The sequence below is a fragment of the Nicotiana attenuata genome, chromosome 1 (assembly GCF_001879085.1).
Source record: "Nicotiana attenuata strain UT chromosome 1, NIATTr2, whole genome shotgun sequence".
In the NCBI taxonomy this organism is placed as follows: domain Eukaryota; kingdom Viridiplantae; phylum Streptophyta; class Magnoliopsida; order Solanales; family Solanaceae; genus Nicotiana; species Nicotiana attenuata.
The window spans coordinates 97,127,015-97,139,780 of record NC_031989.1 but is presented as its reverse complement, the minus strand read 5'-3'; the positions used below and the strand labels follow the sequence as shown (position 1 = coordinate 97,139,780).

Below are 12,766 nucleotides of genomic sequence, written 5' to 3'. Positions count from 1 at the left end.
AGATAACGAAGCTTTGGTGGAATCATTCTGAGTTGCATAAATTGTTAGCTAGAGTAGTTCGAGAGAATGCTTCTAGTAAATTATCGTAATTGATCGAGAGATAATTGTGGTAACCCAGAACTCATATTTCTTATAGGGGTGTTACGGCGAAATTATAGCTAACGTGTCAGGAATTAATCCAACAATTGGGAAAATCAATAACCCTAGACCATTTTACCACTGAATTCAACTCCATTCTAGATTATTGCTAGTTTCATTGCTATTTTTCCTTAGTTAACTAAATTCTACTCATTATCCATAAAAAATCTTGCATCCGGAAATTGTTTGAACTTATCATTAGCAGTGGTAAAGGTTGTAGTAAATAGGTTAGTTCCCTGTGGGATTCGACTCCGGACTGAACCGGATTATATATTTGCAGCGACCGCTAGTCCTTTTTATAAGGCATAGTTGGGCGTGATCACTTCTCTTTCTCTCACTAGCGATTTTCTCCATTAAGCTTCGCGGTGCCCTTCATTTTTCCTCAATTACCCTTGATTTAGGTTATTGGGTTATTTCCGTCAAGACAGTGATTTTCTTCTTCTGCAAAGTATTCAATTTAGGTTGTTTAGTATAAAATCGGGCCACTATTGTTTGTCATTCGATCTCTCTTATCGTTGTTATTCCCTGTCAGTTCCAAGTCTTCCCCACACCTACCAAAACAAATATAGTCACCAACTTCATCCACTTCTTTCCACTCGAGGACAGAAGAAAGAGCCGCACGAAAGAAATAGGCGAGTGTGGATCATCTCCCTTGCATTATAGAAATACTTATCATATTATAGGATTTTTATGTGGATCATCTCCCTTGCATTATGAAAACTCCATTGTTCTCATGCATCTTGTTCTTCTGCAAATATTTTTCAGAAGCTTGAAGAGAAATTCAATAACAAGAGAGGGAGAATTTCAGATAGAACCAGATGGAGAAATGGAGAAAGGAGAAAAAATAGAGAAAAGGAGAAAGGTGAAATATAAAAAAAATGAGAACAAAATTAAAAAAATAGGGCTAATTAGCAGTTAGACACTGTCATGTGGGCCATTTTGATGGATATTTCTAGCTTTCACGAGTTATTTGCAGCGAAGAAGTTTTAATACGAAGGAGGATATAGTTCAGGGGTTTTTTGGGGACATGCAATAGTTTAGATAGGAACCTGACAAAAAGGTAATAATTTAGACGGGCTTTAGGATATTTACTCTTTTACAAATATGATAAGTATTTCTAAAAATCGGTGAGCCGCCCCGAGAACCCGCAGCTCGCATAGTGTTGGGCTGACTATTTTAGGGCTCATGAAAAAGGTGGGCCGATCCAACCCCGCACAACCTGCAGAGTCAGTTCCTTTTTCACAGCGTTAGATGAAGCTGATTTTTTACTATTTGTTAAATAAGAAATCAAAGAAAAGTTTCTATTTTGAATATCATAGAGCTTTGAAAAACTACCTAGTTTGTCAGTCTAGAACAAAAAAACTACGAATATTAGTCCAAACTCATAAAATGCTACCAATATTAGTCCAAATAACTATTTATATGCTTCTTTCTCTCTTATGTCTACCTCCCCATTTCTCCCTCACATCAACATGAAATGGGTGTTTACATTCAGGTTATTACCGGAGATTTTCACTGGCTTCAAATTTTTTTTGTGGCAAACAACGCCTTCAAGCCCTTTAAGATACCCAAATCGGAAAACTAGCAAAATTTCAACTACCAAATGAAGAAGAAAACTGATTCTCTAATTCATTTGTTTCCACAAATTATTAAACTTCACCACCAATTTAGACCCATCACCCAGTCACGGGGGTGAGACTATCGTCAAAATTCTAGCATTGATGCGTGATGTCTATCTTAGGCAATATTTTCTCACTTGTAATCACTTCGGCAAAGTCAAAGGAACATTCTAATTTACTGCTTATAATGAAACTTTATAAAAGTTTAAAAATATGAAACTTAACAAAAGTTTAAAAATATATAAATCTTAACAAAAGTTTAAAAATGGTTAAGAAGAAACTATGTGATGAGAAAAAGGTTTCCTATAGTTCTTTAACAAATTTGAAGTAGAAGATGTGATGGAAGAAAAATGAGATGTGTATCAACTTATATATTTCTCGTCTATCATTTTGTATCTCAAATGTATGTACCGTGTATCCATATATACCTTTGTATGAGATACATGTGTCCCGGAGAAATTTTTTAGCTCGATGTCAATAACCAAACCAATTCAAATCACCTCTAATCTTACTCAAATTTTGGATACTGCCTCGTGTATTATTTCAACGGGTAAATTTCAAAAATGGTCATATAACTATGACTTTTATTCACCAAAGTCATATAACTTTTTTTTATCACACTAAAATCATATAACTGACTTTTTTTACCAAAATCATATAATTTTGTTTTCTCACACAAAAATCATAAAACTTTCACTAACTCACACAAAAATCATAGTGGTCGGAAAATAAATTTTTCGGTGTTATTTTCTTACTATGCGTTTTTTATTTTTTATTTTCAGTCTAATAAATAATTATCCAATTAAAATAAAACAAATATGAATATATTTTTAGCCGCTCCTAAAAATAATAACCGATAAAATATTTTATATATATATATATGTGTGTGTGTGTGATACATATAACATACACATTCCGTATATATTTAGCTAGCAAATGCAATTAGGTTCGGCCGACCGGCTAATTTTATATTTTTTCCTTAAAATAGAAATGACCCCACCCAGCCTAGCCCAATATCCATATACGTAAATTAAAATAATACTAGAAGGGAATTCTTCCCCCAAAAATAATTTAGTTCGGAATGCATGAGATTCTGACAACAAAAAAAGAAGAAATAAAACGTATAATTAGAGAGCACTTGAAATAAAATTGCTATCAATTTAAATAAAAATCTTGAAAAGGAAAATAAAAAATAGAAGAATCATGTTTTGAAGGTTTTACTATTCACTTTTCGTATTATTTTAATATACATATGAGTATTGGGTCGGGTGGTCCGGGTCGGGTTGGGTCATTCCTATTTTAATTTTATTATTGTTTATTAGACAGAAAATAAAAATAAAAACCACAAAATTAGAAAATACTAGTAGAAAATATATTTTGCGATTACTATGATTTTTGTGTGAGTTAATAAAAGTTTTATGATTTTTGTGTAAGAAAACAAAGTTATATGACTTTGATGAAAAAAAATTATAGTTATATGACCATTTGTGAAATTTAACCGTATTTCAATGGATTCTAATCAAACCCATTGAAAACATCCTTTCTCCCTATGTTTTTTGAATATTGTATAAAATTGGTAACTTTTTGTGGTAAAAAATAGGTAAATGGTTAAAATGACCAACAAACTAAGTGGAAGTAAACTTTTTTAGCACGGAGAAGCTAAAGGCCCAAATAGTAGAACGATTCTAAGGCCCCAAAAAAAATTATATATATATATATATATATAAAAGAATAAAAGATGAGAACTAAAAGAAACTTTAAAGCAGTAGCACGGAGAAGCAGAGAAGGAATCATCTCGCCATTATTCAGTCATCTCAATTCTTTTAGCACGCGAAAATGCTCTAAAACAAAAGGACCAACAAAAACTGAGTTCTCCGCGAGGATAAACTGTAGGGTTGTAAATCTAAATTAGAGAATTTAATCTATATGGTCCCTAACAAAACCATTTCAAAAAACAATGAGATCTCATGCCTGTCAACAAGTTTTGGAAGTCTAAATAGTAAATGGTTGGGAAGTAGAAGAGAAGCAAAGAAACAGAGAAGGAAGCGTTGGCCATTTTGTAATAGAAAGGGGTTTTTTGACCAAATTTGATAGCATTTTATAAGTAAGGGTATTAACTTATTATTGGTAGTTTTTTTTTTTTTTTTTTGGCTCTGGACTGGAATTCTGGGTAAAGATGCCTTCAGAAATGACTGAACCTACCCCAGGACGTGACCTAATAGCCTAGTTTAAGGGGTAGAGAAAGTGAACTATCAGCATCAGCTATAGCTCAAGGGGAAGAGAAAATAATCCAGACTAACGAAACGAATAATAATCCATTTCCTGTAACAGATAAAGTTTAGTTCTCCGTTCCTTCCCTGCTTCTACAGAATGAACTAGTGAACTAGACAATGCACATTGGTTTTGTATGGCACGTTACTGACATTCTCTGTATTCGCATTTCTCTCTCTTCCCCTTAAGTTGCAAGAGCTCAACCCATCCCGGCACCCCAAGTCCCACCCCGTTCAACAGTTTGTTTTTTTCTCCGGAGGGTGAGTGGCAGTGAGAGGGCTCATGTCAGCCCTGGAGCAAAATATAACTGCACATATTTTCTAAAGCTTGATGAAAGCTGACTGTGTATTCAATGTCATATTCGGTTGACTAGTGGTTACAAACAGGCATTATTGACATGGTTGAAACTTTGAAAGTTGAACAAGAAAAGAGCATTATACAGTTATCAGGAGTGTAATCTGGAAGTTCAAGTACACCCAAGAAGTGGAAGTTCATTATTGATGCAAGAAATTAAAAAAAGATTCTTAACCTTCAAATAACATGCATGAAGCTTTGCTAAAGAAGTTTTCTCCTGGGACGAGACTGTTCCTATTAATGTGAGAGTCCAGGCCTGCAGAAAAGGCTAAAAACATCTCTACATACTTATTCCAAAATATCAAAAACATTCCTTGACATATTTACGTCAGTAACATGATAGAGAGTGTCTATCGATTCTGATAGAAATGATAGTAACGATCTCAGGCTTGCATATCCTTGTTAGATCAGATTCTACATATTCTTCACATGATTTCATCAATTTCAAAGTCATTAACACAATCTAATTGATAACAATGAGAAGAGGTGATATTATTTCATTTCACTATGTTAATCCATTTAAATTCCAAACAGAAGTAACTAACAAAACAAACAAGAAAAAGAAATGCGAGGAGAGAGAGAAGGTTTTCAATGAGGTACAGGAGAGCTGGGAAGGCATTAATCGTTGTCATAAGACAAGTTCTCTATAAATCACAGGCAACCAAGAATTCTGTGTTCCACCCAAAACAGTGACATGATGACAACAAAGACTGAGCGCGTACAAGCAGCAGAAGAATAAGCAACTCTGTCGGTCCTGTTGATAACTGATGTATAGCCATAATTCAGGCCACCAAAGACTTTATGGCCATAAACTTACCACTATTCATTATCAGGCAGCTCCTCATCTAGACCACTCTGAGCAATTCTATAGTACAGGATAGCCATGGTTGCCATGCAAGCCCTGCACGTAAGAAAGTAGAGAAGTTTCATGCCTACCAAAAACTAAATGATAATAATGAACATAAACAACCTTTACGTTTTCATCTGACAACTAGCTTTGACCTGAATCTACAGGTAAGCTTAGGGTGTCAGCTATGTACAGTAAAGAAGCAGAATTCAACAGAATAAATTTGATCAAGAAAGGGAGCAATAAAATGGGGAAACCAAGAATCAGAGTTAGCATTACATGATTGCTATAATGAGGAGGAGTTTTCTTGGATCCATTCTTGAAGACTTATGATGGCGCTGACGACCTTCAGTGACTTCATCAGTATTTGATGCATCTTTTCGTGGTGGTGCAGTTACTGGTAGAGTTGGTAAGGAACTCGACCAAAATGGGAGCAATGATCTCAGAAACTTATGACGAAATGAACCTGTTGATAAAAGACATTAGTTTGACAACTACTACACCAGTTGGGTAGGGTACATTAATCGTATATATCTAATCCGCTCTATTCGGGTTCGTCTCAATTTTATACTCGGTAATTTATCTTTCAAGACAGGTGATGTTTTCTTCAAAGCTGACAATTCGCTAAATTGCATGCTTACCCTTACACTAACATACAACTCTTTATCTAAATTAAAGGACTCCTGACAAGTACCCAGACTTAATGTAATCGCACCACGACGACTAAACTTAAACCCCAACTAGTTGATATCATTTATATTGATAATGTTCTTTGCTAAGATCATATGGACTCTGACAGATTATATGTCTTCTCAAACAACTTTACTCTGAGTGATTTTAGGTTCAACTTATCCCTTTTAACACATTCAATCACATTGTGGCACAGACGGACTGGTGCATTTGGAGGTACACCTCATTTCTCTTTCAAAGAATTAGTTCGACAACTCTCAAAATCACAACATGACTTGCATAAATATAATTAAAGGTTTCAAACGGAGGGAAATCTAATTGCATTCCCTCCTTCGACAAGAAAAGCTCCAAGAAATACAGAGAACAAAAAGGTAGTTAATCGTACTTCCCACTTTTCAGAAAAGTCCCAATAGTTTCAAATTGAGACCATTAGATACAATTTCAGAATACCAAGTGCTATCCAAGAAAAATACAAGCAACAACAAGGGCATAGGAAAAAGTATTAGTTGCAAATTGCAATGGAGTTTTTTCTTTCATTTGACTCATGGGAGCTCACGTAGGACAAATATACACATTATGAAAAGGAAGAGAGCTCACCTCTCTTCGTGTACTTTTTCCGGTTTCCATCTTCATCATCAGCAAAGTACGAAATTTCAGAGTTTTGCCTTTCTACTTGCACTGCGGTCTTTCGTGTGGTGGCTCCAGGCTGCGAGGGGTGTCATTGTGAACAAGATGCAAGAAAAATCCAAAACAACACACAAAATCAAAATCTGAAGTATGTAATACGCTGCTTGCAACATGAAATAAAATTGCTTACACCAGAAGGACTTGTGCTTTTCATGAAATTGGACTCGTGATTAGACATAGATGAAGGTGCTGAAGTGGGGCCATCTATCTCCACAATGTCCATGCTTGCGGGTTTGGAAGAACCTGCGGCAATTGCAGCTAATCCTTCAGAATTTCCAGCAGCTGAAACATGCTTCAATGGATCAGAAGCAAAAGCCGGTGGAGGACCTCGAGGCTCTGTTCCTGGCAGAGTCACTGGATGGTTTCCAAACAAATTCTTCTCCAGGCCAGTCTGCAAAGCAGCAAAAGGTCAGTATGGCCTTGACTGCCACTGGATTCACAACTGGTTTGTTTGCTACAAGATGGATTCACTCTCCTTCTTTCCCAACCCCCTCCAGAGAAGTTGAAAGCAAAAACCTGACTAATTCAGAAGAAAATCTTCTTTTTTTAAGATAAAGAATTCAGAAGAAAATCTTATTAGGAACTATGACACCTAACTTGGAAATGAAATAGTTAGATTATCCCATAGCAAAGATAGCACACGATACAATGAATTCATCTAACAAGTTACAATCAGCTAATGGACAATAAATTCAAGTGTGATCCTTACTACAATCACAATCTGATTTGCAGAAGATAGAAGGTTCACATGAAAGCAAATGAATCTGATGGTACAGAGATATAACAGAATATAATTTGAATTTTCATACATGAAGAAGTTAGTACTACACATGGTGAAATGTGGAGAGTATATTCCAGGAAAACCAAGATAAGCTAGAAAGTTCATTTTTCCAATGTTGGTTGAGGTAAATTGTTAAAGATGTTTTATTCTAACAGTGACGTGAGAAAATGACTTGTAATCCCTCCGTTTCAATTTAGTTGAGGTAGTTTGACTCGGCACGGAGTTTAAGAAAGAAAAAAAAGACTTTTGAAACTTATGGTCTTAAAAGCTTAAGGGGTAAAAGCTTTGTGGGGCCATGACATTTGTGTGGTTATAAAAGTCTCATTAAGGGTAAAATAGGTAAAATGAAGAGTTTAAAGTTGAGTTATTTCCAAATTTAGAAATGTGTCATTTATTTTGGAACAGGCTAAAAAGGAAAGTACCTCATCTAATTTGAAACGGAGGGAGTAATATTTATGGGCTAATCAAATATAAGGTCTAAATCCATGTCACTTACTTCAACCAACACACAAACATTGTTGTTGAAACCCTTTAATACTCGCCACTTACCACCCGCGTACCATACAACTACCTCTATGCCAACCAAATATTGAAAAATGACCTAAAGTAGTTTCTCCGAAGTACAATATTTTGCATGGTAAACATTTCAAGTCACACAAATGACAAAACACACTGTGTGCGCTCAAGAAATTGTTCAAAAAAGGAGATATACTATTTTAAAAGAAAAACAAAAGAGAGCTGAAAATTAAGTTAATAACGAGGGTATGGATGGACAAAATTAAACAGACAAGCACAGTTTATACTTCAACTTAAATGTGACTTCTTCATAAGACAGTTTTCCTTAACCACTTAAATAATATATGAAGTGCATCTCATCAGCAGGACAGTGCCTGTCTAATCAAAAGCCACTATGCATTTATCACTCTATTATTTGTCAACCCTTATTAAGAGGTTAACATGCTTCAGAAGATAAAACCTATTTGATACCTGATACTACTCTGTGCCAAATGTTATCAAGACAACTAACTATAGTCGTTATATGCAACTACTAAAACAAACCCCCAAGACCAGAAAGTAAACACAGTTACAAGGAAACATCTTTCAATTGGTGAAGGAGATATAAAATCACGCTTTGATTGCTTAACAGTCATCATCTCGGTAAGAAATCACCTTAGCTGTCACAACCTTGCAAACGTGCACTTCAACAAGGAGACAATTAGAAGTTGAGAAAGATCCTTAAGGAGCCAACTAGATTGAAAGGAGGTTGTTTAAGCAGCATTATGAAGGTCTGGATCAAATCCATTATCAGGTTGTTTGATGCATCTATATAGTCCACAACAAGGCATAAGCTACTTCCATGTGATTTACTTCAGATCAAAGAAGCACAGACACAAAATCATAAACATTCATTACTAGAATCATTTACAAAGTTTGGCATAGTTAAAGAGGAGATTGAAGTATGCATGGGCCAAGATGCTATTTTTCATTTACATGATAATCCAATTAACATCTTATGAAATCCTCAAATCAAGCTACAAAGAGAAGCACCTCCATAGTCATGATAAAGCAAAATATCCAATAAATAAATGACCCAAAGTGGATAAAGGCACTTGCTTGCAACTGACAACACACTACCTGCATAATAGCTTCTTTCAACTTTGTATGAAGGCGTGATCCTGAATCTTTAACACTTTTAGGAGGCCATATCTGCATTAACAAAGCACCTCCTGGACATGAATCGTGATTGAGAAACTAATATAGCAAAATTAAGCTTAAGATAATACACCAGAGCACGTGACTAAGAAAAAAAGATAATGCATCAGAGCAAATCAAAATTTCAAAACACCAGTAAGCATTGATGCCAATATATCCAAAGTGGACGTTTCTAATGATGTCAAAATGGTTGTTTTTTAACAAATTTTTAAATAATCATCTTTTTTTATAACCAAGAAATCCCTGAGGACCAAAGGCACAAGGTTCAAACTTGGTAGATAATGGGCTTGTGCCTCTACCCTTCTCCACTTAAATACCAGGCTTTTTTCTACGACAGGATTCAAACCCATGACGTGCGCGTAACCCACACATCACAAGTTGCGCTCTTACCACTAGACCAAAGCCCTGCGGGCCCTCGATCCATCCATTTCTTCTGGAGAACTTTCTTCATAATCACTTTCTTATGCACAAGATCAACATAAAATAAATTGAATGATAATTGTGGATAGCAGACTGTACCGAAGTTGAACATGAAGGACACACATAGCCAGCTGGAGCAGTGTGTGGAGGAAACGATTTTATATGTGAAACCAAGCAATTTGTATGTATTACATCTGCAAAAGCAACCACAGGAGTAACTTATACTGTAAGAGAAGTTATCAACTTATTAAGGGAAGACATTTTATATATCGCAATGGATTAGCAAGATTACATACGCAAGCAACCCAACCGTGTAGTCCCAGCATCAGTTTCCTCTTCAAGCACAGAGTGACAACTGCAGCATTTTGGAGGCCAATCATACTCTCCATCTATGACCCACTCTGAATAGGTGCGGATCTGAAATTGGGATTTCTTAAAGGAAATACAAAATGATGGAAGACAGAAGAAGGCAAGCAGACCTCCAACAGCCCAACAAGAATGTTATAGAAAATAAAAATGAATTAAAACAATGCAGGAAGGTAGATAGCATAATCCAGATTAAGAACATAAAAGTCATCATGTCTCATAAACATTAGTGCACAATGCCTGACTACTACAAAAAAGTGAACAGCAATGTATATATCTTGATCTCATGAACTTTGTTAGTGGATCAAGTGAAAAGATCAACATCACCAATTACATCATAAAGTCAGAATGACTACTCAATCAGCAAATAGTACTGGCTTTGATCAAAATCGTTAAAACTTAATGAGAAGATTGATTGCATTAGATCCTTCTGACCCCTTCAAACTAATTTCTCAAACAGCTTATTTCATGAGATTACTGGTCATTGAAGATTAACCAAACACATATGCTATCAAATAAAAAGGATCTCGCATTTAATGATTCCAGAGTTCCAGACAACTTCCTTTTTAGGATCGAAATTGAAAGATATGGTTGTCTGATCCTCTGATGTATACAGATATCAGTGTAATCATCTGAACAAAGGTTCTATCACTCATCCTACTATAAGATCACCAATAAATACAATTCACATGTATACAAATGGAAATACAGATGTAAGCTTGGCACAAATAACTGTAAGCAATTGCCTTCCAATACTAAAGCAACTTAATGTGGTCAAAGACGATAGTAAAAATAGGAAAACACAATACCGCGCATATACGATGCTCGGGAAAGCATATGCATTCTCCACAAACAGGGACTTTGTGCACAAAACAGTACAGCTTAGTTGCCTGCAAGCCAACACATTGACAAATCAATTAATCATACGATAACATCACGGCGCAAAGTCCTCAATGGCCATGAAGCATGCAATTGTCAGTAAATTACACGTTTTTACCGCCCTCGTTGATAAATCTAACCAATCCAGATATAAATTAACAAAAATACTAGCTGAAATTCAGTAAAATGAACAATGTACAATGGAAATAACAATTATAAGCATCCGATCCGAATCAATTTTTTTAGAACACACTTTTGTCTGAATTTCATCGAGTGCTAATACTTTCCGCACAATTACAAATTGTTTGATCATCCTAACAAGCAACTCGTCTATCGCAAGAGAGAGAGAGAGATAGAAACTAATACCTTCCGACATTTGCAAACCACCATTGCATTGGCTAAAGTAGCAGTGAAATAGATGAGTTGAAGATCGCGGATTTGATAAAAAATGAACTATTAGGGTTTAGAATTCGGAGAAATCGAATTCACAAATCAAAAGCAAAATTCAGAGACTCAGACTCAAGCGTGTGTAGCGGAAATAACTTCAGATTTATGTTTAGCTTAGAAAGGTTCACAGATCCGTTAGATGTTTGGGAGTTGTGATTGGTTTGATGACGCTGGAGCTGGTTACTGGATCTGTTCAGTGTGGGCTCGGTGTTGGGCTTTCTTATGGTACCCTTGACGGGCGTTTTTCAACACAAAGTTTGGGCTGATTTAGACTAATAGCCAACTTTTGAGGCTTTGTATTTAGAAGTTGGCCACTTTCAAAATACGATTTTTGGTCTAAAGTTTAAAATTGAAAACTAATATTCAGACTCATTAGTCTAATACATAGATTGTTTCTATTGATTACACAGAATATATGTCCACTTTTTAAAATATATATTTTATATTAGTCCAGCATATTTAATTGCTCAATTAATAAAATGTCATAATTTTAATATAGTGTGACTACTTTGATGATTGTTTCTCTCATTAAGTAAGTTTTAAACAAAATGACAAGACAATCCATTTAACTTTTAGTTGTTTCAAACATTCACATAAATCAACCTTATCGAGTCCATCGCAATCTTTTGACAAAAATTTGGACATGTTACAAGGTAACAGTAAAGAAAATAATTTTAAAAGCATAAAGTGTTTATTGTCAAACGAAATTCATCTTAACTTACTACAATCCTTAATGATACAATTCATTAGTTAAGACATCATTACTAGAATTACATTTCATGAAATTGAATGTTAGTGGCTTAATCCTTTTTTTATCCAACCTAGTAGATTCATAGTCATAGTTGTGAAGTACGTTTTTCATATTTTTTATTGGTTTTTGTGAAAAGAATACGAGATATTAATTTAAAAACAAATAGAAACAACGTATCAATCCAATTATTTCATAACTTTTTCCATATTCTGAATCGCATGGGCGAACCTATATATAATTTTTGGGTGTTTAAGCACCCATTAACCTTAATTTGGAGCAAAACGTTAGAAAGCACCCAAGAAACAAAAACATTGGTGGGTGCTTTGGTTAAGAATGGATGTTGGAAGCTTAGTTATGTTGAAAGGCAGGAGTTCGAAACTCAATACTAGCGCAACACTTTTAACAAGGCAGGCTATCTATATATTATTAATAATATCTATATTATTATTAAAAATAGAGGAAAAGGACCTCTCCTTAAGCCAAGTGACAGTCTAGAAAAAAGCCACATGTTAATAATTAGTTATTTGGTTAATAATTAGCTATTGATTATTATTTTTGAATTTAAATATCTATAAGATAATAAAACATTATAATAAAAACGAATTTTTTTTTAAAAAACTATCCATTCAAATTGGAAAGTTGTTTCAAGTTGGAGTTTTTAAATTATTTTAAACTAAAAAGGTACATTACAAAAAAAAAAGCCGATTTAAAAATATCTTTGCTTTTTTAATAACTTTTTTCTTTTTAAAAATAAAAAGTTTATTTATTCAAAAAATATTATTGAGAACAATAGAATAAAATAA

General features: G+C 34.6%; 1 protein-coding gene across 1 annotated transcript; it reads right to left on the bottom strand.

Annotated features, from left to right (window-relative positions):
* Nucleotides 4,850–11,379, bottom strand: LOC109230840 (zinc finger protein-like 1 homolog). Its single transcript, XM_019396296.1, has 9 exons — nt 11,132–11,379; nt 10,696–10,776; nt 9,817–9,937; nt 9,620–9,714; nt 9,023–9,094; nt 6,737–6,997; nt 6,517–6,625; nt 5,509–5,695; nt 4,850–5,283 (listed from the first exon to the last, which is right to left on the bottom strand). The coding sequence occupies exons 1-9, from the start codon at nt 11,153–11,155 to the stop codon at nt 5,202–5,204; spliced, it is 1,032 nt and encodes a 343-aa protein (XP_019251841.1). The 5' UTR covers nt 11,156–11,379; the 3' UTR covers nt 4,850–5,201.

Coding starts and splice junctions, on each gene's coding strand:
- LOC109230840 (XM_019396296.1), bottom strand. CDS start 11,155: ATGGTGGTTTGCAAATGTCGGAAG. Junction 9,715..9,816: donor TACACGGTTGGGTTGCTTGC/GTATGTAATCTT, acceptor TTGCTTTTGCAG/ATGTAATACATACAAATTGC. Junction 5,696..6,516: donor GAAAAAGTACACGAAGAGAG/GTGAGCTCTCTT, acceptor TTTTATCAACAG/GTTCATTTCGTCATAAGTTT.